The sequence below is a fragment of the Delphinapterus leucas genome, chromosome 6 (assembly GCF_059928025.1).
Source record: "Delphinapterus leucas isolate spDelLeu-1000000601 "Yukka" chromosome 6, BTC_Dleu_Yukka2, whole genome shotgun sequence".
NCBI classification, from domain to species: Eukaryota; Metazoa; Chordata; class Mammalia; order Artiodactyla; family Monodontidae; genus Delphinapterus; species Delphinapterus leucas.
In genome coordinates, this window is record NC_143134.1 from 106,105,394 (window position 1) to 106,130,157 (window position 24,764).

At 44.8% G+C, this 24,764-nt stretch overlaps 1 protein-coding gene across 6 annotated transcripts in view; it reads right to left on the reverse strand.

Annotated features, from left to right (window-relative positions):
- Window positions 1–24,764, reverse strand: part of TNC (tenascin C) — a 93,777-nt gene that overhangs the window by 20,005 nt on the left and 49,008 nt on the right. For 3 of the 6 annotated variants that reach the window (XM_089913663.1, XM_022578915.3, XM_089913662.1), the window contains 7 exons: window positions 23,116–23,388; window positions 21,796–22,068; window positions 20,917–21,189; window positions 17,919–18,191; window positions 15,336–15,608; window positions 6,865–7,137; window positions 5,041–5,313 (listed from right to left, as the gene is read on the reverse strand). In XM_089913663.1, the coding sequence (XP_089769789.1) occupies window positions 5,041–5,313; window positions 6,865–7,137; window positions 15,336–15,608; window positions 17,919–18,191; window positions 20,917–21,189; window positions 21,796–22,068; window positions 23,116–23,388 (1,911 nt within the window). The remainder of the gene's footprint in view (window positions 1–5,040; window positions 5,314–6,864; window positions 7,138–15,335; window positions 15,609–17,918; window positions 18,192–20,916; window positions 21,190–21,795; window positions 22,069–23,115; window positions 23,389–24,764) is intronic. The other 3 variants (XM_022578918.2, XM_022578917.3, XM_022578919.3) reach the window with 3 other exon arrangements.

Consider the following 24,764-nt stretch of genomic DNA (forward strand, 5'->3'; position numbering starts at 1 on the left):
TTCCCAGAACTGGATGGAGGTCCAGAGCCAGAGGAGCAACCTCAGACCTTTCACCAAAGCAAACACACCTTGGATATTGGGTCTACCTGGGGGAAAGCCATGCCTGAGGGACAGTTCCTGCTACGTAAATGCCTCCCCCCACAAACCCAGTTTCCTTTGGTTTTTCCCTGTGTATTTTTTGGCTTAGCTTTTTGCCCTCTTCAGCTGACCACGCTTAACTATAGAATTCAGGAAACAATTTTCAGGTCTCCAGGGAACTCATTTCCTCATCTTTTCCCCTCTGCATCCCACATTGATCTTTAAGTTCTGAAACCCACAGCCCACTTTGGGGAGCTTTTTTTTCTCTCTATTTCTGTCTTTTTCTCTCCTCCTACGGCGTTCTCCTGTGACCTGCTAGCCACCCTCAGATTCTGTGGCTGCCTGGGGTTTTGCCCTCTCCTTAGAAAGCTTTGGAAGCCACAGGGGCTCTGGAGCCTGGAAGATCTTGATTGTCCAAATACCACGGAGAGGCTGGGCAACCTGGGGCAGTCCCCTTCACTTCCGAGAGCCTCAGTTGCTCCGTCTCCATCTTTCCAGTGGGAAAAGTGGTGCCCACCTTCAGGAATGTTTTGAGGACCTAGCAGAGATAATGGATGTAAAACCCTAGCACAGAATCTGGCACGCGGTAAGAGTTCAGTAAACATGCTGGCCCTCTCTTTTTTCTTTCTTTCCCACGCGATTCTTTTTTCCGTGGGCCACCTGAGTTTTGCGGTAGCCCCCAGGAAAGATCTAGATGAGGCAGAATGAGAACAAAAAAAACCCGTGGGGTGTGTAAACTCAGGCACTGGGGCTTTCCTTCTGCCAGGCTAGTCCACTCTGACCTTCAGTCCGACTGTGAACCTCGTTGGGGCAGGTCCTGGCACATTTTAGAAAGTGTATCTTGTGGCCACAGCTTTCCTCTCTCGATCCCAATTTTCTCATGTGCAAAATGGCAATATTATCTGCCCTGGCTGAAAAACCATAAGAATTAGTAACCTCATCTGTCATGCACTCCTGAGGGATGTGCTTGATGAAAGCGGCAGTAGGAAGATAGGTAGACATGTGTCATCTGAAGAATGGCACAGTAGTGGTAGAATTCCAGGGTCAATGGCATTTTTAGGCAACAGACCTTCCTAGGTGTGGAAGACAATTTGTTATTTTAGCGTGTGTCCTTCTGCCATAAATAGGGCCTGCAGGTCTCCAGCACCACAGCGGAAGAGATGGTCAATAGGAACCTGAAGGCTGAGCCTCAGGGAACAACTAAATCATATCTATTGAAAAGTTAGGGAGACCCAGGAAAGGCAATGCCTCTGTCTCTCTTTCCAAGAAGACTCTTGGTTTTCAATAAAAATTCCATTAGGAAAACATTTGGAATTGCTAGAAATTCTCAAGGAGGATGAAGAGTACTTCTGCCTGTTCTCTGCATAAAATGTTGCCTCCCCAAATCTGGAGCAAATGTCTTTAATAATGTGACCATTAATAATCATTTAAAAAATTCTCCCTTCAACATATTTTTATCCAATACTTAATATGTGAATCGTGATAAGCTCAGGGGATGATTATTGTAGCCAGTGTGATTTAAGAGCAAGGATTTTGGAGTTACACTGACCTGGGTTTGAATTCCATTCTGGCTTTCCTAGCTAAAAACACCTTAGCCCCTTAGGCCTCTGTGAAATGGGGCTGAATGTGACGCTTAGACTGTCTGTGTCACGTGAGTCAGTGAGGTAAAGTGTGTCAGTTGCCCTGCTGTGTGTGGCATGAAGTGCATGCTCTGTAATCGATAGTTTACACTTCATGAGAGTCAGAGGCAAAGGCACTAGGCATAAGGAGCCTGTTTCACTTAGAAGGGAGGATTTCTGAGCACGTGTCTCTGCAGACCCGCTGACCCAGGTCCCCAGACACGATGCCATTGCAGCTGTGTGGTGTGTGGTTTTAAGTCCATCTGAACTGCAACTGAGCGGGGGAGCTGGGAGGCTGCCTGGCTGGGAGAAGTGAGGTAGAGTGGGAGGGGGCACATTCTGGGAGTTGGGAGAGGGGCTGCCCCCTTGGCTTTGGGGGTGTTTGGGGGTGGTGATGGTGCAGGTTAAAGAAGCGTTTCAGGGTCCTCACTACCCCCGAGGTGAGCCATCTTACTCTGGTTTTGGATTTTGAACCACTTTCTGTCTATTCTGGGGACCGTCCCGATGCTATACAGAGGCATGTTGGCATTTAACTCCCCAGAGGCAAAAGAAGCTCCTGGCAACTCTGGGCTTCCCAAAGCGGAGCCCAGGCTACTGTGAAGAAGTGGCTCAAACCACGGAGGGGAAGAGGAGCCACTGCAAATGCAGAGATTGACAGAGGAAAGAAACAACCCATAATCTAAGGGTCTGTCAGTAGGGGGATGGTTAAATAAATAAGGCATATGGGATTATCTCTGAGATCTATTAATAAGCAAGGAACACACACCCACACACACACTCACACACACACACACACCCAATGTGTGGAAGAGTGGGTATGTTAACCGCCACACCAAAAGGAAAAGGTGAAAAAAAAAGGGAACGTAGACTTATGTCTAATCTTATCTGTTTGTATAGCATATTTCTGCAGTGATTCAGAAGAAAGTGGTAATACTGACTGCTTCTAGATAGAACAACTGGTGTCAGGGACACAGTAGAATAGAGACCTCACTATATATCCTTTTTTTTAACTTTTGAATTTTGAACCAACTGGGCCATTAACAAATAAAATGTATGGGCTTCCCTGGTGGCGCAGTGGTTGAGAGTCCACCTGCCGATGCAGGGGACATGGGTTCATGCCCCGGTCCGGGAAGATCCCACATGCCGCGGAGCAGCTGGGCACGTGGGCCATGGCCGCTGAGCCCGCGCGTCCGGAGCCTGTGCTCCACAACGGGAGAGGCCACAGCAGTGAGAGGCCCGCATACAGCAAAAAAATAAAAATAAAAAATAAAAAAATAAAATAAAATGTACGTTAAATCACCCAAACATAATATTAGCTAATATTGTTACAGTGGACAAGGAAACTAAATACTTGACCTTTATGATGTGACATGAACCTCATGGCTGACCTTGGAGTTAAATTCTATTGGCCAGATGAGGGGACTGAGGCTGGGAGGGGAAGGAGACTTGCTCACGCTCACATAGCTGTGGGAAGAGGTAGAGCAGGGATCCGACTCCAGGGGATCTGCCCAGAGGCTGCGGGCTTAACCTTTCAGCTACACTGCTTCTACCCACACTCCCTGGCGCTGGGGCACTCAGGGCTGCCAGCTTATGTTCAGGGAGTGAGAGGAGAACCTGCGGCAGCTTTTACAGGGAAAAAGAGGAACAGAGAGAAGGGTTTACAAGGAGAAAGAATGAAAACACAAAAGGGAAACTTTACGAAGCTGATGAGGTAAATTGCACGTCTGCTGTGATCAAGAGTCATCTCTCCCGTCCTTGCCAGGTACCGGAGCACACGTGTGTACACGCATACACCAACGCACACACTTCTCTTCGGCTGTGAGACACAAGGCCCCAGAGGAAAAAAATCAAAGAAAGGGCAATCCTAGAGGGCCTTTTCTTTTCTCTTGTTCTTAGAAAAAAAAAAAACAAAAACCTCATGATTATTCGTTTTCATTTTTGCTTTAGAACTGTGGAGCTTCTAGAAAAAAACGATCAGCAAAACTAAACCAGTGATCAGAAGTAAACTTTGAAAAGCAGTGTTTATAAACCAAGGGCAGAATCAGCCTCTGCCTCTGATCTGAAGTTGTTTTACGGGAAGCCACAGGGAAGAGGAGACAAGGACCCATGTCCCTGGGATAGGGTCTGTGTTAATAAGAAACAGGGTATTTCTTCTGGCTGAATTGCTGCATGTCTACAAATACTGAGTATGATTTCTACAGGTGGCTTCTCGGAGCTCATTAGGTCCTGAAATTTGGCATCAAAAAATACTCATCTCTGGACAAAGGGAAGGTTTTGGCTAGTGTTATGCTCTTTGCCTGTCAGAGATGGCAAGTGTGTCTATTCGTTGGTTATCTGTCACCTAGCTCACTTATATTTAATAATATTAAAATAACTTGGCATTTAGGTTCTACCCCAAATCTGGCTGTGTGACCTTAGGCAAATCACTTCACCTTTTTGGGCCACAGATTCTTCATGCACAAACAGAAGAGTCTGGGCTACATCATTTCTCAGGTCCCTTCTACCTCTGCCTGTGGTTCTGTGATTCTTTCCCCTGGTTCCTCTGAAACAGTGGTCTCTAGCAAATGCTCCGTTTCTGTACCTGCCTCAGTTTCCTGAAGGAATTCACCCTACCTGTTGAAGGTCATTCCTTTTCTCTTTAAAGAGTCATATTAGTCTTAGTATTATGATTATAAACAGTCATGTTATAACCATCTTTTTTCGTTCTCCTTGAAACAACTCATATTGAAAAGGATTTTCATTTCTCCCTCCAGTGCCATTTAGAGTTGCTATGAGTATCAGATAAAATGACTGAGCCTCGTGAAGAGCAGCCTGCCAACCGTGCCAGCCTCCTCTTTTTTCCTTTTTGATCAGGGTACTGACCATTTCACACATAGCATTTTATAAGTATTAATCTTTATAGGTGGAGGTACCACTTCTTCATTATTCCCTGCATAGTTTGAACATTTGACCAAAGAACAAGGAAGTATACCTCTGGATAAGACATGATAATAGGTAGAAGGAAGGGCCTTTGGAATTAAAAAAAAGAAAAAAGCAACGATTGTAATGACTATCTTAATGACAATAATAAAAATGTTAATAGCTCTCATTTGCTCAGCCCTTGCTGTGTGCCAGGGCCTCTGTATGGGCTTTCCATGAATTATCTCATTTAATCCTCACAACACTATTAGGTAAGTGGCATCATACTTTTTGCGTAAAGACTTAGCCATGGTCACCTAGTCTATACTCAGGAGTCAGGATTCAAACACAAGCTTGTCTGCATCCGAAGCTCTTGTAATTTCCCAGCCCCGTGAGAAGAGGAACAGAGAACTTTTCTCTATTCTCTCCCATTTATATACGGTACCTGTTGTTGCTATAGCACTGACTGGCTGGGATCGCCTTCCACTGCTTATTCCATAGAGTTCAATTTCGTATTCAGTGGCCTCTCTGAGACCTGTTATGTCCCTGGTACGTTCGGGGGCAAGTAGGGTTATTTCCAGTGGTTCAGACTGCTTTTTGGTGTCTCTGATTTTGATAACAAAGCTGTCGAAGACCCCTTCATCAGCTGTCCAGGACAGACGGAAACCGTCTGGGGTGGCATCTGAAACCAGAAGGTTGTCAACTTCTGGCTCGGCTTCTAGAGGGGGAGAAAATGGTGGAAGGAGGAGAGAGAATATCATTCAGCAGCCCAGCCCGTGCAATCTTCTCTCCAGTGGGGGTATCAATATGGAGTGATGCCCCAGCTCTCAGAGGTAGAAGTGTCCTGAGATACCGAAAATAAAATTATCAAACACGAACATGATCTAGGAGAGGGAAAGGATGGAGTTGACACATTCAATACAAGCCAAGTGGGTGCTTGCATGTGTGAGTTTTGTCTAAAAGCAATCCTGTAAATCCACACCTGGACTCAGCAGGGGCCCCTCCCATGCATTATTAAACAAGTTCAAAGTCAGTAATTTGTTTACATTTGCTCTCTGTCCGCCAGTGGCTGAGTGCCCATGCTCTGTAGACCTTCTTTTCTTTTTGAAAAGACACATAAACCAGCATTAATGATCTGTAGAGCTGCCCGTGATGATACTACTGATTATATTTCCCTTGATCCTGAGGAAAATGGCTTTTAAAATGTTATAAGTGTTATGTTCTTTTTGGTCTTTTTCTTGGAGCTGCTTTACTAAAGAAGGCTCCTACTCTTGACTGGCCTGCTTTGTGTTAACCATTCAGTAAGTGTTCAGATGGTAGAACTAAGACTTGGAACCTCTTGTGCTACGTACTTCAGACCCAAGGTATTATCTTGGATTGCCTTAACTAGACAAAACTCAATGTCAAGGTAAATTTAGAGCTGAGTTTCCCAAAGTGCACTTAGAGCAAACTATTCCTGTTTGACCATAATCCATTGTAAAATAAGTTTGGGAAACATTGCCTGGGTAAGTCCCTCTTGGAGAGAAGCATGCACATTAGAATGTTCTCTAAAGCCTTGTGGTCAGGGATCCTGTTAAACTATGTTTAACTCCATGTTTCCAAAACTTATTTGAACATGGAACTTCTTCACTAAGTAGTACCTTTGAATATGGAGTTAGTAATCTCTAGAAAGACTTTGGGAAATACAGATTGTGGACTGTTGAAGTTGTTCATGCTATATTTCTCTAGGAATTATTAGCGTTGAGAAAATTATGCATTTAGTCTGTGCTGAAGAATCTCGATGATATTAGTGTTAACCAGTATAAGTTCACAGTTGGTTTTCCAATGAAAAGCCCACCTGGGAAGTTTGTCAAGACCACAGTTGAGGCTTTGAGGTGACAAACGTAGTAAATAAGTTTTTGAAATATACTCATTGGTATATTTCTTTTGAGAAGGCTGAAATGTAGCTGGGGACCAGCCATGATGAACACAGAGGAGGGTGACGTGGAGTAAGCACGCAAGAGCTACAGACAAGACATGGCCTAAAGGGTTTGGGATGCCTAGTGGAAACATTTCGACCTTCTCGTATCTGGAGTGGGAGAAGGGGAGTGCTTGTTAGAGACATAAGACAAGAGAAAGTGTTGGGGGTGGGGGTGACATAGGAACAGGCCACATCTATGGATTAAGTAGGGAACATGGACAGGGGTGTTAAAACCGTGGTGATCTCGTAGATGGATTACATGGAAGGGAACCAGGAAGAGGAGAAAATGGCTCACTTGAGCCAAAATACCTGTAACAATCTCAGCCCTCAAGGGCTTGGTTTGGTGCCCTTGGGTGAAGCCAGAGACCATGACCTCATAGCCAATGCCGGTTATGAGGCCTCTAAGCTCCAGCTTCCTCTGGGTTCCTGAAAGTGTGAATTCCTGGGGGTCCAGCAGCTTCCCAGAATCCACCACCGTTACTAGGAATCTGTCAAAGGCATTCTCCAATGCCATCCAGGAAACTGTGAACCCGTAGGGATTAATGTCGGAAATGGTTAGGTTTTCCAGAAGGGGCAGGGCCTCTGAAAGAAGGGAGGGGTGAAAATAACTCAGGTTAGCAGCACTGACTCTGCTGGGAAAGCACAAGTCTCCACGAACACTGGTAGATACCCAATCAATCATTAAACATGTTATATACCCAGAAAGTGCATATTTCATAAGAGCTTATTGGGTGCCAGATGATGTTGTCTTGTGTAAATCTCTCAACCAGCCTATGAGATAGATGTTATTCCCATTATACAGGCAAGAAAACTGAGCTTCAAAGAAGTTGATTGACTTGGCCAGTCACAGAGCCTAGTATGTGAGAGAGCAAGATTTTAGCTGGGTCTGTCTCCAAAGACCATGAATTTTTCCTGATAAAATCAAATATCTTGTGTTGGGTTTGGATTCCTTTGTCTATTTCCCACTAACTTGTAGTCTTGAAGGGAATCAGCTTTTTTATTTTATTTTTTAAAGTATACTTCCTTTTTGGTATACTTTGTATGTTTCTATTCCACTTCTAGTTCCTATTTTGAATTAAGTTGAATAGGCCAGTTAGTGACATACATCCTCACCAGCTGAGATAAAGGGATGAGGTAAGATTTTTCATGCGTCCGAATATAACCACTTACGATTATGGCCCAGTAAGGAATACTAAGATTTGCTAATTCTCTTGCTGTTTATTTTCCTGGATAAAGTTAGGCTCTTCAGTAAGTTCTGTCACTATTTGTTCATTCGTTCACCAGACATCTGTGTCTCAGGCACTCTTATTTCATAGGTGCCAAGGGATTCCCCAAAGGAATGACCTTATATCAGCTTGGTTTCTGTCAGTACTTCCCAGTTGACAAGGCTTCACATCCATCATCGTATTGAGTCCTCACAATGACACTGTAAGTAGATATTACTACCCCCTCTTCTCCCCCATGGCAGCAAAGGAAGTAGAGAGGTCAGTGATTTATCCAAGGTCACATATCCACTAGGCGACTGAGCTGGGATCCAACCCACATCATCTGACTCCGGGTTCAATGTTCTTTCCACACCCTAAGCCAAAGTCTAATAATTCGTCAACCCCATGGGTGCTGGCAAGACCTGAGGCGTAAGCAGGGTTAGTGGAGAAGGTCCAGTGGCTCCCCTCTAATAAAACAAAACACAGTCATGGTGAATGTGTTTGTTTTTCATCAAAGTGGGCATGGGGATGGGAATTCCATGGCCAAGGCTGCTTTAGCCACATCTAGGTTAGAGCCTGCTTTTTCACTGAAGCTAAATGGAAGCATTCAAAGAGATAAACGACCTTACACTAATGCCCAGAGTCTAATCCATGGAATGTAAAGAAAAATGTTTAAAAAGAGATGTTTGGTGACTGAAAGAACGAGTGAATGAATGCCCTAACCCCCTAAGCAGAGATTTAAATTTTGCTGTGGCTTGGATTTCCTGTACTTATTTTGAACCACTTGGTGTTTGTCTTGAAGCTTTTTTTTTTTTTTAAAGCAAATAAGGATCTTCCCCCAAATCATAACTCTATCAAAGACAAAGATGAAATCACATATACTGTGCAAACAGGCCTCTTTGTCTGCAAGGCAAGGGTTTCAAATTCTGTTGCAGAGCTTTGTTTAGATAAGTGGCGCCTTTCTCTGATAACTGGCCTCCTTGCACTTCCATGCCATCAAAGCAGAGAATTCTGATGAAAAGGGGGGCGTTCAGGCTAATTAGTCCATCAAGGGCTTGTTATTTATAGTCCCTTATGTTCAGTTTTTTTTTTTTTTTTCTTTTCTCTTTTTAAAATATGCTTCTTTTAAAATGCAGAGTCTTTTCACATCAAGGATTAGCTGAGACAATGCTGTAACTGGATCTAGGATTCCCAAGACCAGCCTCCCTTTCTTCTCTCTGTTCTGTGGGAGGTCCTGCAAGAGGCTACAAATAAGGGCCTCCTGATGGGATCCGTGGCCGGCCATGCTTCCCCTCCTGGGCAGTGAGGTTCTTAGTCATGGCTACTCCTCGCCTCACCCCACTAAGGAATTACTTGTCCTGCATCTGAAGACTGAACAATTGAATTCACATTAGCTAACCGGACAGAAAGCATAACTACTCTCTGATCTTACATGAAAACGTGCAGTGTTCTCTTAAAAATAATAGGAAGGGGCTTCCCCGGTGGCGCAGTGGTTGAGAGTCTGCCTGCCGATGCAGGGGACACGGGTTCGAGCCCTGGTCTGGGAGGATCCCACATGCCGCGGAGCGGCTGGGCCCGTGAGCCACAACTACTGAGCCTGCGCGTCTGGAGCCTGTGCTCCGCAACAAGAGAGGCCGCGATAGTGAGAGGCCCGCGCGCCATGATGAAGAGGGGCCCCCGCTCGCCACAAGTAGAGAAAGCCCTTGCACAGAAACGAAGACCCAACACAGCAAAAGTAAATAAATTAATTAATACGCTCCTTCCCCCAACATCTAAAAATAATAATAATAGGAAAGTCATGATTGCAGAGGTCTATTGTTTCTATCTAGGCTGTTGCTTTTTTTTTTTTCTTTCTTTTCTTTTCCTTTTTTTTTTTTTTCTTTTTTCTTATTGCTTATTTTGAAGAACACTACTTTCCTCGTATTGTTGGGAGATAGAGGAAAGGACCCAGCAACTGTAAAATGCCTCCGGGATGCCAGGCAGTTAAATTGCACCACATCCATTTAATACCTGAGAAGAGGCTGCCGGAGGTGCCTGCGAATTGAATATCTTCTCTTCGTACATAAAGGAGCGGGCTTCAGAGAAGTTAAGAACTGGTCAAGGTTATGTCGCTAAACAGATGTGGGAGAGGATTAGGAACCACATAGCCTGATCTCAAGATCCCCACTCTTCTAGGAAACCGTGCTGCCTCTAGTTAAATATGTAATTGAACTTGTTAATGTATTTTACTTATGTAGCTAAATAGCAATTTATAGCAATTCAGACCTCAAGAGAGGCCTGGTTTAAAGTGAAAATCAGCCAGCAAAGTTGGTCTCCTAAAAAATTATCATTAGTGGAAGGCAAGAGACTTCTAAATATTTTCTGAGGCTTTTCAGGCTAGAGACTTGGTAAATTGACACCATTTGCATCCTTTGCCATGGATTTAGGATGATTTCAGGAAAGGAAATAGAAAACCATTTGTTTTTGTAATTCAAAGAGAAGTAAGAAGTCGAGTTTAATGAATGGTTAAGGTTTAATTAAAATTGAGATTTATTTGCTATCTTAGATTGAACCTTCCTTAATCTGTTGTAGATGTCAATCTTAAGAAGTAACTTTTTTAGAAGAAAAAGATAAATTATTTTATTTCTGGGGCAGGTAGTTCATGGGCTGCTTTACCTAGCATGACTTACGGACAAAATCCTGCCTTGGGCCATTTCTAACTTAGAACTCACTCTTCAGCCAGGATCTCCAAACCGTGAATCAGAAAACCTATAAAACTGGGCACAGGATTCCCTGGCAGTTTTATACATACAACTGTTGAGTCTACTGGCTCCGTTTCCTAAGAGTGGCTGTGAAAGGTCTCTCTTTGCAAGAGTATTTGCTTTCTTTTCACGTAGAAGTTTACATATGGAATGAAGGCTATATTTGGGGTTGAATTTCCCTTTAGAATGCCTATCCTCTTTCTTTTCCCCATTTAAGAATTCTGAACAGACAAGCGAGAACCTCTGAATGAGTACCTGTCACGACAAAGGCAGTGAGGGGTCTGGTGGGGTCCCCAGCCCAGGTGGTCCCTGCCACACTAACGTCACAGCCAGTGTTCTCCACCAAGCCTGTGATGTGAGCGTGCTGTGCGTCTCCTGAGACTGTGAACTGCTGGGGCTCCTGCAGCGAGGGAGAAATCCTGACACTGATAACAATCTTTGCAAAAGGCCCTGCTTGAGTGGTCCATGGCACGTTGAAGCTGTCAGGGGTAATAGTGCTAAGGATTAGCGTATGCCCAGCAGTGGCTCTGGCTCTGAGGGAAAGGAACATGGGCAGAGAGAAAGAGAGACACATTATGAGAGGAAGCAGAGGATTTCTACAGAACGTAGCCATAGAATATGAAAGTATCAGTCCCTCCAAATATTTGCAGAAAGGTAGTGTATTAGGTTGTGTCCACACCTGCGTTGGTTATAATGTTAGAAAATACATTGCTTTCTCTGCAGGTGTGGACTTGCATTTTTTTTTTTAAGTAGAGACGGGACCACTTTCTGGTCATGTATGAAGACAAGTGAAGAAGCCATTATAGCAGTAGATGAATTATTGTAAAGGTGTATTAAGAGTACATTTTCTAAGGTTTGTGATGGGACGCTAGCTCTGTAAGATGTTCCAAGAAAAGATAGCTTCACATTATATTGAATATTATATCTCACCCTAGAGATTCACGAAGCACACTAGCATTTTAAAGGCCTCAGAGTGCTGGTTCTGTAAAGAAGCCTACTTAATTTTGTTCAGCCCAGCACTTCATAAGCTTATCAATGGATACCTTTCCTGAGGAATATTCTCTGAACATCTCAAGTTGCTGGTGTGCCACTGAACGTGCCTTAGAAAATGCTACTTTGGAGTTTCCCGATTTAGTCTTCTGTGATCTATTTGGATTGTAGAAATTAAAGGTTAATATCCCCAGAAGAGAAATTCTTTGTAGTAGTCAAAAACCCAAATGTATGCACCGTAGGAAAATCTACATCTCACTCTAAACACTATAAAGGTGAAAATGTCCTCTATTTAAAAATTCCTGGTATATGTAAAAGTTAAAGGAAAACTTGAAGTTAGACTTTGCATTTTCTGATTTTGAAATTCACTTATTGGATAATTTGGAAAGATGGATGGTTCCCCTGAGGTTAGGTTTCTCTTGTCCCTTAAAATCTAGATAATCAGTGATGAGAGCAATTCATTTTGAATGTAGGGGCCTTATACTGCTGGTTTCAACTGGGATGTATATGGTCTGACCACCTAAATGCACATTCATCGAATAACACTAACATTAAAATAAGTTCAACCCAGACTGTATTTTAGAGAGAGGCAACAGTCCTGGAGGATTGAGATACTAGGATCAGGATTTAGGGTTGGGAAGAAGCAGACTCTTTCTTCCAAGGACTCGGGTGTTGTTTTGCTGCAGCTCCAGTATTTGGAGGAAAGAAGGAGCTCATCTGGATAAACTTTAACTGGACAACTGCACAGCATAACTGAATGCCATAAAGTCTCTAAGGACAAATGAATCTGGCTCAGAAGCAGAGGATAGCCGTAAGTAATGGCATGGGATTTCCTCCTTAGCAATTAGTTAGAGAAGCTAATGATGCTATAATTTTCAGGTACAGCATTGGCAAATTACCTCAACCACAGAAAAAGTGAAATCCTTCAAATGGGACTCTGTCTGCTTTTTCCTTATGTTTTGCTGTGGAAGGAATCTCCCAAATTAATGACGCACGTTAGGACTCTTTTCATGCTACCAGACAGAGACTGGCAGTGCCAAAACACAATAAGACCTGGGTTTGCAAGGTTAGCTTAACCTCTAGCTGTCTCCCAAAGGATGCAACCAAGCTGAAAAGCGAGATGCAAGAAGAGAACTCAGAGAACGGTAGTTAGGGTCTGGTCGGTGTTGCATGCAAGCTAGGGGTGTTTTTCTTTTACCACTTCTCGCTCTTTGAAACAGTTTCTTGACATGTTGTCTGCTTCCAGGAAAGACAGACATTTTCAAAAACAATACTCTGAATGCTCACCACATGCACCAAGATTTGAACAAGATGATAGATGAAAGGAAGACTCTGACACTTTGTGACAGATGTCAGTGGATGACAAAACATGCTTGATAGAGTAAATGTCAAAAAAAGAGCAGTCTGTAGGGAATGCAGACAAAAGCCTCAAGAACAAGATGAGGCCACTGGGTCCTCTCGTGTGGGACTTGGGGTGTGCTTTGGGGTGTTTTTCTCTGCATGCTAGTGACACTACTTTTAAAATCTTGGTGGAGAGAAAGAGAATGTAGATCGTTCTGACCGAGGAAAACAACAATGGCATGCACACACCCCTTTGAATAAGACATGGGCAAACTTTGATTAGAAAGACCACAGGCAGACAATAATGGGAACTGGAAAAGATTATTCAAGATCAGATGAAAGGATGGTTTGGAAATTCAAGCAAAGCACATCAGGTTAACTCTATACAAACAAACAGAGCAACTCCAGATGTGAGTGGGTATTTAGAAAAAAGAGGTTGACACAGAAGTTCCTTAATTTGGGGTGAGAATTTTTCTTTTCAAAGTTTTCAAGCTCTGATTTGGATGTCTCTCTCAAATTTGAGAAGGATCTGGAGGGACCAGGAGGGTGAAAAATGGGTAGAGGTTGATTTTTTTGGAACGCTCCTCAGGGGAAGTTCAAGGGAGAGTGAAGAACCCATCGTGGGAAATACCTGTGGTTGCGTGGACCATCAGGGTCTGAGCACACTGCCTGCCAGTCAGCCCGTGAAGGTGGACAGTGCAATCAGAAGAAGCTTTGAGGCTGGTGATGACAAAGCTGCGAGACGCCACAGGCACAGAACGTACCACCATTTCCTGGAGGTGGTCAGATTCCTAACTTCTATAAGAAAGCTATCAAAGGCAGACTCCTGAGCTACCCATGAGATGGACACACTGCCCGAGGTCACATTTGAGACAGTGAGGCAGCTAAGGAGAGGTTCAGCTACTAAAGCAAGAAGAAAAAAATACGAAAGTGTGTCAATTCAAAACACTATTAGAAGGACTTCCCTGGTGGCGCAGTGATTAAGAATCCGCCTGCCAATGCAGGGGACAAGGGTTCAAGCTGTGGTCCGGGAAGATCCCACATGCCACGGAGCAACTAAGCCCGTGCGCCACAACTACTGATCCTATGCTCTAGGGCCACAACTACTGAAGCCTGCGTGCCTAGAGCCCGTGCTCCTCAACAAGAGAGGCCACCGCAATGAGAAGCCCGAGGGCTGCATCGAAGAGTAGCCCCTGCTCGCCGCAAGTAGAGAAAGCCCACGCGCAGCAATGAAGACCCAACACAGCCAAAAACAAAAACAAAAAACAAAAAAACAAAACACTATTAGAGGGTCAAAATCAAAACATGTAAGACTAAATCCATAAAGTTTTAGCCTTAACCCTCTGGTAAAGACACTTGCCTTTTTTTGAAAACCAACTTGAGCCATGAGGAAGAAATATATGTGTTTGACTAATTTCCCTAGGTTTTGGTATACTTTCATCTGGCTGGGCTGAGAACTAGATATTGCTGGCTCACTGCCTTTCCTGTGGTCCATGCTGATAACACTTTGTGGACTCATGTGGAATGAGGACAGACTCTCCCTCAGCTGTGAGTGACTTAAATGATAGATGCTTTTGATACTACAATGTTAACCCTTTTCTTAAATTGCCCTAGAATATGGGACCCCTTTTTGCGATCAAGAAGAAAAGACTCCCCTGTGCTTACTCCACAAATAACTTTAAATTTCAGTTTGTGATGTCTAACTTTATCTCTCAAGAGAAGGCATTGTCCAAAATGTGCTAAGAATGCTATTTTGAATGGACAAGGCTCTCCTTTCTGAATTCACATAGAATTGTCTTTTGCTGCATTCCAGAGAGCATTTCCCATAGTGTGTATGTCACAGATACCGCGGATTTAGTGAAAGCGGTTCACTCTTTTGTTGACCAAATTCCTTATTTAAACTCTACTCTACTTTTATTTTTGCCATCTGCCATTCACTGTTCTGGAAGCAAGCCAGCATGTTCTGGTCTTTTCTCCTAGAGGTGGCATTGGAATTGGAGTGGTCTGAATGGCATGATTTCCTCGTGAACTCATGTGGTGAATAATCTTTGCTCTTTCTCATCACTTGCCCAGTTCAGTTTCATTAAATCGTTGGAATATTTGGGTATTAGGAAGTCAAAGGCACTAGGAAGACAAAGACAGTTGGATAACACACAATATAAGTTTTAAGACCTCTCTGACCAATATAGACGTCTTTCCAAGTCAAGGACGGCTCTCATCATGGCTTTTTGGCTACTGATGAGGAGAATTCTTTTCTCCAGATTCAACTTGGCAGCCTGGACCAAACTACATTTTCTGCTGCAAATGTCCTGGTCAGGGACAAATTAGGAAAGTCACCATTTGGGCTGCTGCTGGAAGAGAGTTATGTTAAATAGCTCCAGCCTAGTGTCACGGAACAGTTAGTGCCCTGTGGCCTGTGCTCCAGTGGGCAGGAAGGAGTGGCTTTGCCCTGCAAAAAAGACTCTGGAGAGAGGGTGTTGGGAGCGGGCGAACGTGCATGTACCTGTGGTGGCCGCGGCACTGATGGTTTTGGTCCGGATGCTGGGAGCGAGTCCAGAGAGGCAGACAATAAAATCATTATTAGGGCGGAGCCCTGAGATGTGAGCAGTTCGTTCAGCACCAGAGATGTTATATTCCATCGTTTCCAGGAACCTATTGGAATCAATAATTTCAATGGTAAAGGTCTTGAAGGCCCCATCGGTAGCCGTCCAGGAGAGATTGAAGCTCTCAGGAGTGATGTCGGAAACATTTAAGTTTCCGATTTCAGGTTCTCCGGCTGAAAAAGGAGGGGTAGGAGAGAAGAAACAAATAAATCTGAGTTAATCATTGCGTCTGGGTTTTAAGACTGCAGTTGTTAACAGAACCATAGCCAGCTAGAAAGATCCGATAGTTCACAGGCTTAGGGTGACATGAACAGATGTTACCAATCAGTGCCAATGGGAGAGAAAAAGGGGATTTATTAAAAGAAAAATACAAAAAGGAAGGTATGGCAATTAGATTTCCCCGCTCTGGAGCTGCCACACGAGATCAGGGCCTGGCCGAGATCTGGCGTGTATGAGGAGACATGCCCAGTGACGGCAGCAGGACCTGTTCTGTCGAAGCCCAGATGCTTCTGGGAGCCACACCTCAGGGATGCTGGCCATCGGTCAAAAGATACGAGCGCTGGCGGCTTCTAGTCTCTTAAATTGCACTCAGGAGACCACAAGTACTTGGCTGCAGCCAGCAGACATCCTTTGCTTTGAGGGAGCTCCCATCTGTTCAGATGACGACTAAATAATTCTGACGCCATTACCCTCCCAAGGTGGTACCTTGAGGCTTCTGATTTTGTGACTTAAAGGGAATTGGCAATTTGTCAATGTAAATCTTGGTATTTTCATCTTACTTCTGACAAGGGCCAGCTGTTCTCATATTCTGTGAAAATAGCTTGTCTTTTCTTAACTGCTTCTACATGGGCCAAGAAAGCTAGTATTGCATTGCCAACCAAGAGAGCTGAGCCAGGACAAGGCCATCAGGCAACCCTGTTTGGCCAAGAAGTAACATTTTGTCTCAGAGATGATCCTACCAGTGGTTTTCCAAGCAACAGGAATAAAATGTGCAGAAGGCAGGCAGAAGCAAGATTTGAAAAGCTATTATTGTCTCTCTAGCAAGGCAGGAGAAAGACTTCCCGTCCCAAGAGATCTGGTGAAACACAGGTCAGATGGAATTATGGCCCTTCTTCCCCACAGACCAACTTGTCAGGAGCAAGAATGTTGCTATCATTATAAAGAAAAAAAAAAAACCTATAAAAATACTAAGAACACCCAAACCGCAAGATCTTCAGGAAAGATCAAAAGTGGCGGGTGATTTCTTTGCCTTCTGAGAAGGGATTGTTTATGGATGTTAGATAAAAGAGCCCTGAGTCCATCCAGGGCAGCCTCAGCTGCAATTTTTAGGCATTTCAGGGTCACCATTCATGCAGCAGTTGTCTGTGCTGTGTGTTTATCTCAGCGAGAGTTACTGAAATGATTGAGGCTAAAATGCAGAGCTTTTGCTAGAATCCACTAGGACACACAGGTCTGCAGAAAAGTTTAGTTGCAATAATTATAGGAAAATGGGGCAGGCATATGCAAAACCAAACCTGACAGCGTCTGTTCAGTTTCACACCAATGGAGGCACATGGGAAGATGAAACATGGAAACCAGTGCTGGGGAGGGCTGGGCTCTTGAGCAGGCTGCAGGGAAACACTGAATGATGCCCTGTCACTGGGGCAGAGTGATGAGTAAGCTGTAATGCACCCTCCTGGGTCCGGGCTGGGAGTGTGCCATGCAAAGGCCAACAGTCCAGGGAGCACCTCTCGATTAAAAGAACAAAAAGGGCATCAGATCTTTGACATTCATAGCCCGGGACATTCTTTGTTTCAAATGCTGCTGTGTGTACTTCTGCTAATGAATGGCTTGTTCTTTGGTACTGTCTCCAGTCATAATTGTGTGATTTTTTTGTTTTCTTTCTTTTTTGGTCTAGCTATTTGCTAATTTGATGTTCTAACAGTGACTTGAGTATCTGAGAGAATTGCCCGGAGGAGGAGGGTAATTCAGTTCTCGGTATTATACTCAGTGCATTTTAAAGAAACATTTAAATTAAAACATTTCTTTTAAATGCAAGAACCACATGCCCATACCCTTGAGGGATCTGGGATAGTAAAGCACCAATTTGCAACTAGCAAAAAGACTCTCTAAGGTAAATAATCTGTGCTCCACCAGAACTCACACATCGGAAGGGTCGGCTTTTAGTTACAGCCAAGCACCGGAGAAAAGAGTTAAGACCATCGGGCTGTCTCGTGAAATGGAAAGCCATCCTTTAGAAGAGATGTAGTTACAGGATTGGATAGGTAAGGTCTGGGAGAGGCTAGAGGTCAGAAAAGGTAGCATCTGCGCGTTCATTCGTGAGAGGTCAGAGCATCTGGAACAAGGCGCAGCCCATAGGGAGGTGTGTGAGCATGCAAGTTCAGTAGCCGATGGGCACGTGGGAAGGATTTAGATATGGACAGAAGCTGGCTCCCCACACGCCTCTTGGAGAGAAAGCATCATGGACAGGGAGAGGAAGGTACCTGTGGAGGCCTCAGCAGAGAGCATTGGTGTTCTATAGCCCCGGATCACCCCGTAGATGGTGACTCTGTAAGGGGTGGCGGCCTTGAGGCCCTGGATGTCCACAGCCCGCAGGCTGCCGGGCACCGTGAGGTTCTGAGCTGCCTCCACCCTGTTGGCCTCCTGCACCTGAATGACAAAATGCTCATAGGCCTGGTCAGCTGTGGTCCAGTTGAGTTTGAGGCCGTCCCAGCCAGCCTCGGTCACGGCTAAGTGTCCCAGCTGGGGGAGCTCCGCTGAAGGAGGACAGAGAGGAATTTGTCAGTGCTGCAAACAGAAAGCGAAGAAACCAAACGTCCCACAGCCCAGCTCTAGGGAAGAAAGAAAGGGGCAAGAGATTTTCTTGTGTTTGTGTGTGTGGTCATTCTTGGTCTCGGGGAGTTTCCTGTTTGAACTGCAGTAATCTGGCCACAGCTTTCTTCAGGAGTTGAAGATGGTCAGAAAGGGGAACATCTACACTGTTCTTCCTTGAGATGGCAATGCCGTCACGACCGCTGACAACCCACTGCTGGGAGGTCTCTGAGGATCATGCGTGACTAGCACCCTAAAGGCCCATGAAAAATGTGGGATTGTGGGTCAGGGTAAGAGAAGTAGGAGTTGGTTAAAAGTACAGGCTCTGGAGGCAGATGGGCCTTGGTTAGAACTCCAGCACCGATGTTTGCTAGCTGCGTAATCTTGGGCATGTCACCCGGGTCATCTCTGAGCCTTGTGCCCCTCATCTTCAATTGGAGCTGACAGTACCATTTCATTGGAATGTGTGATGATTGGATGATAATATTTATAAACCTCTGAGTTTATACCTGACACATACCTGACGTCACACCTGATACATAGTGAGGACCTGGTAAGTGGCAGCCTAACAGACACACAGCTGTTCCTTGGTACCCTTGGGGGATGGGTTCCAGGACCCCCATAGATAACAAGCTGAGGATGCATATAAAATGGTGTAGTATTTGCATATCACCTATGCACATCCTCCTGTATACTTTAAAAAATCATCTCTAGATTACTTATAATACCTAATGCAATGTAAATGCTATGTGTGTAGTTACCAGCACATGGCAAATTCAAGTTTTGCCTTTTGGAGCTTCCTGGAATTTTTTTCCCTAGTATTTTCTATCCTCAGTTGGTTGGCTCCGAGAATGCAGAGCTGTGTATCACTGTTTCGATGTTTCTCCTTGGAACTTCTTGGTCACGTGGGAGAGAATTACCTGCTTCGTCTCATTACTGGACTTTGGAGAGATCATCTCATTGTTGGCCACAGGCTGTCTGACGGGGTGTATAAAGCATGTGCTGAATCAGGTTTGGACAAGTCCGATGTTTTATCTTTGGACTTTTCTAATCCTTCAGAGATCAAAGTTTCCGTACTGTACTGGATTCTTGGCTTTGCATTTTCCCTCCCCGCTTCTCCTGATAGCACTTTGTGTCTGATTGAAGAATGTCTGCATCACAAACAAGGCCGTTTGTGCCTACTCTTCATTAAAAGTGATTATGTTTTGCTCAGCAAATGGTGCAGAGCAGGGCCCAGTATTCATTTTTCTACAAGGTAGGAAGGAAATTTAATGTAGTCATTGCTGATTTAGAAAGTTTGGGTTCCGGATATGGAAACACTCACTACTTAGTGGAATGCTACTCAGGGTTAAGTGCAATCTCCCAGCCTCTCTTTTTAAGGCTGAAGTGGCCATGGATTTGAAGTCAGAAAAGAAAATATCTGGAAGATTTCCCCCAGAAAGAGTATGAGATATTCCAGGATTCAGTGCACGAGGCGAGTGTGGGCAGCCCTCTCCTCCTTCCCAGCTCACCAAGAATAGCTGTTCATTTATCTGTCATATAGTGGGGCTCCTTGTAAGATTTCACGTGCAAAAGGAATTTGCTGCTAAAAACAAAACGTTTACAAAACGTTTACGAACTACAGATGTGGATCATTAGCACCCTGCTCCCAGATCCCGCGTGTCTCAAAGGCCCCTTTTGCTCGTTTGGTTTGACAATATTCTGGGAAACACAGGCCATGGATAATCTGGCCAGTTTAGGTGTATTGCAACATTACTTCTCTTATTTGGGGAACTGTGTGTAGTTTCTAGCAAGGGCCAGGTTTATTTGGTATGTATGAGCAAGGAAAACAATTCATTTGATTAGGTTATTTGGGCGGCATTTTCAAAACACAGTATGTGTAGAGAAGGGCATGGGCTTAGGGCCCAGCATAAAAACCCTGTTCCCCCAAATCAGGCTCATTTTCCCATGACTTTTTTAAAAGTTGTTTCTAGAAACCGCATGACCAGCACAGAGTTTTCTATAACAGATGGAGTTGCACATCTTCAGGGGACAAACTGAGATGAATTGTTTTTCCTCTCCAAACTGAATCAAAAACTTTGAAGTCAAACGTGACTGTCCTTTCTTAGAAATAGCCCTGCCTTGAGGGTCTGTTAAGGAGAGAGAGACTTGGCAGATCAAGATGGTAGATCATTTCAAAGGTTATTCTGTGGAGGTCTGACTACCAGATGGATGGCAGTAAGTGACTCTGAGGCCACTTATGATAAGATTTCTCTAGAAAGTTCTGACCTTATTCTTGTGTCACAGCCCTACTGTTTATGCTATTTATATTATGATATGTTGCTATCTGATAAATTTAGCTATTTGGCATTCAAAATTTACTACAGGAGGGGTGCTTTGCTATGTACTTTTGTTCATTATCTCATTTACTGCTCAAGACAGTGTTCTGAGGTAGGAGTATTATCTCTGATTTGAAGGTGAGAAATGAAGGCTCAGAGGTGTACAATGAGATACCCAAGAATATTTGGCCAGAAAGGTGGAATTCCAACCCGCACCCTCCGGAGTTAGAGCTTGTGTTCACGCTGCCTGCCAACAGCTTTGAGAGAGGGCCCTGATACATGGGGAATTTTCTCTATTCCAATGAATTGGCTGACACAATCAGGTCCCTGGTCTGGGAGGAGGGTCGTATACCTGTGATGACCTCCACAGCAAGGGGCTGAGTGCTGCGGCCCCTGACCTCGCCGCGCAGGGTAATTGTATAAGGGGTACCAGCCCTGAGGCCTGGGATTTCCACAGAGCACAGGCTGCCAGGAACCGTGAGACTGTGAGCTTCTTGGGTCTGGTCAGCCTCCTGGATCTCAATGACAAACTGCTCATAGATCCCATCTGGCCTGGTCCAGTCCAGTCTGAGGGCATCCCAGCTAACCTCAGTCACGGTGAGGTTCCCCAGATCTGGAACCTCCTCTGCATAAGAAGACAGAGTTGCTGAGTTACTAAAAAAGGCAGTTGCATGCTGGGATTCAGGCAAGATGGCATTTTGGCTGAGGTTGGGGTGAGTTGTTTGGTGAGTGTTGATTGCAGATGCGTGATTTACAGCCGGTGTTGAGGACACTCTGTTGGCACTAAAGCCAGGGCTTTTCTAGTCAGCCTTTGGAAATGAAACATAGTTCTCAGAATTGTTCACAACTTCCATTCTTGCCATACAAATGGTGCTTTGGGGAGTCCTCTGATGCGTTCTTAAAATGAGTTCAGATCAACGTTTATTTTTTCCCCACTCGCAGAGTGTGCTTTCCAACTTCTTAGCTATTACGACTGAAACTTGCTTTAAAAGAAAAGTCACCTCAACTTATATAAAAGAAGAGTAGGTGGAACTTTCCCTGGAATTGGCTGCCATGCTAGGACTAGGACTCGGCCAAATAAGGGACAGGACCTTTGTATGGAAGCAGGGATGATTCACCGGTATTTCCCACTGGGGTAGGGGCTGAACCCAGTTTAGAGGAGGGAAGAGTGTTGATGCCTCCTGAGCAGAGACAGTGGGAGGAAACAAATTAATGAAGTAGCCTAGAATACCTGTCAAGACTTCAACAGAGAGAGGGGTTGTGCTGAAGTCCCGAGTCACCCCGCGGATGGTGACGCTATAGTGAGTGTCTGCCTTGAGCCCAGGCAGGTCCACGGACCTCAGTCCTCCCGGGACAGTGAGGTTTTGGGCTGCCTCCTCTGTGTCAGTTTCCTGCACCTGAATGAGAAACTGCTCGTAGGCTCCTTCCGGAGCTGTCCAGTGGAGTTTTAGGGCATCCCAGCCCACCTCGGACACCGTGACCTCTCCCAAATGGGGAGCTTCTCCTGGAGAAGGACAAAAAACCAGGGAGATCAGCTCGGTGCTTTGAGACCGCCTGGAGGGGTGGGATAGGGAGGGTGGGAGGGAGGGAGATGCAAGAGGGAGGAGATATGGGAACATATGTATATGTATAACTGATTCACTTTGTTATAAAGCAGAAACTAACACACCATAGTAAAGCAATTATACTCCAATAAAGATAAAAAAAAAAACGAATGGGCAAATGTTGAGATAGCAAATGCAAATAAAAAAGATAAAATATTTTAAAAAAGAACTAGTTTAACGATCAAATCACACACCAAGATCCAGGGACTCCTTAACAAAAGAATAGACTTTATATTACTTTTTTTTTTTTTTTTAAATGTGACTTTCTTTAGATAACCATGCAGCTTCCTAAATTTGAGAAATAGAGCCAAGGGGGTGAGGCGTAGGAAAACATTTGTGATCTTATTTCATTAAGGAATTGCCCTAGCCTCCGGCAGACAAAGAGATTATTATTATTTTTTCCTTCTAAATATAATGCCTTAACATCCCTCACCAGGAGGGAGCCCTGTTTGTGAAGCCAAAGGTCCCTGCCATTGGGGCTGTGTGTATAGTCCCCAGGCTGGGCTATGCACAGCCCCAGAGGCTGTGGTTCACATGGGGTGCAGTGAGAAAGCTACCCCAGGAGTTGTGCGGCTTGATATCTTACCATCATTAGGCACCATAGTGCTATTACTTAAGGTACTCAAGTCTATTCAGAAACAAGTTGCGGGGCTTCCCTGGTGGGAAGTGGTTGAGAGTCCGCCTGCCGATGCAGGGGACACGGGTTCGTGCCCCGGTCCGGGAAGATCCCACGTGCCGCGGAGCGGCTGGGCCCGTGAGCCATGGCCGCTGAGCCTGTGCGTCCAGAGCCTGTGCTCCGCAACGGGAGAGGCCACAACAGTGAGAGAGGCCCGCGTACCGCAAACAAAACAAAACAAAACAAAAACAAAAACGAGTTGCCTCTGATTATGCTTGGGCAGGTTCCTGTTGGGAAAAACAGAAGCTATAGACAGAAAGGTAAGAGGTACCTGTGGAGGCCTCAGCAGAGAGCATTGGTGTTCTATAGCCCCGGATCACCCCGTAGATGGTGACTCTGTAAGGGGTGGCGGCCTTGAGGCCCTGGATGTCCACAGCCCGCAGGCTGCCGGGCACCGTGAGGTTCTGAGCTGCCTCCACCCTGTTGGCCTCCTGCACCTGAATGACAAAATGCTCATAGGCCTGGTCAGCTGTGGTCCAGTTGAGTTTGAGGCCGTCCCAGCCAGCCTCGGTCACGGTGAGGTTTTCCATTTCAGGGGCGTGGTCTGAATAATGACAGAGACGGGGTCAGTTAAATCATTCCTGAAATGCTTTCCATCTGGGAACTCAGAAATGGCAAACCCGCTGCCAATGCTGCGAGACCATGGGGGCCCCAAGGGCCACCTGCATCCCTGAGCCATGCTGTCACCATCAAAACACCAACAGATAAATCAATAGAATACTTATTTTGCCTTGTGGTGTGTTTGGGTTTGACTTTTGAATACGGTGTTTTTCTACTGAGCAGTGTCCTGTGGATTTGGAAAATGCTACACGTCTGTGTTAGTACTGCTCTGGGCTGCAGTTTCCACTTTGGAAAGCGGCTCTCATCTTAAAGGTGAGATCATAGGAACAGCCTTCGGCTACGCTTGGGATCCTTGGCCTGAGCCGTCCAGCCTTCTGTGTTTTGAGGAAATTGCCTCCTCTTAGATTCTCTTCCTTTCCGTGCTTCCTCAATCTCTCCTGGAAGGCATGTTTTAGTCTCTTTATGTTGGGATTTTTGTCAGTTTCTGGGGCTCAAATCAGTTTACGTAAACCACTTCAGAAAGATCAGAGATAAATTAACACAGTACAAGTAAGACTGTCCAGAGGAAGTCACTGAGTCTTTGCAGAGCTGTCCCTCATTGGATAGAAAGAAAGACTGAGGCCCTGGGAAACAGCTTATTAAGCTCAGTTAAAACTTGCCGTCTTTATTCATCTCTAGAATGAGCAAACACAGAACATTCACTTGTCTGAATGCATATGCCTTCAAGGTGATAATTTGCCCAGGCTGAGCCTAAATGGACTTTGCATCACCTAGGAAGAAAGGATTTTCTCTGGAAACAGATCCTCTAAACAACAGAGTAAGAACTGCCTTGAGCTCATTTAGGTGAACAAATTGTTTCTCTCTGTATGCCTCACATTGGCTGCTCATTCCAAATCAGTCCTATCTGTCCATTAAAGCAGACGTCTCGCTTGAAAACCTTAGCTTGCAGTTGGATAGAAGATATCCTTTCAGAGGGGAAAATGTTTCTTTTCAAGAATCTGTTTGATTCAGACTTTTCTACGTTCTGGGGAAGGTTCTTCCTAATTGTTCCATTTTGGCAAAGCTGACACTCCTTCAAATCTTGTTGGATCTAGAACAGCGGTCTGCCAACTATGATCTGAGGGTCAAATCCAGCCTGCTGCCTCTCTTGGTAATAAGTGAGCTGACAACAGTTTTTAAATTTTTAAATGGTTGGAAAAATCCAAAGAAGAATACTTCATGACAGATGAAAGTATATGAAATTCAAATTTTGATGTCATAAGTAAAATCTCATTGGAGCTCAGCCGTGCCTGCACAATTACACATTGCTGATGGCTGCTTATGTGCTGCAGTGGTGCAGTAGAGGAGTCGAGACCGAGA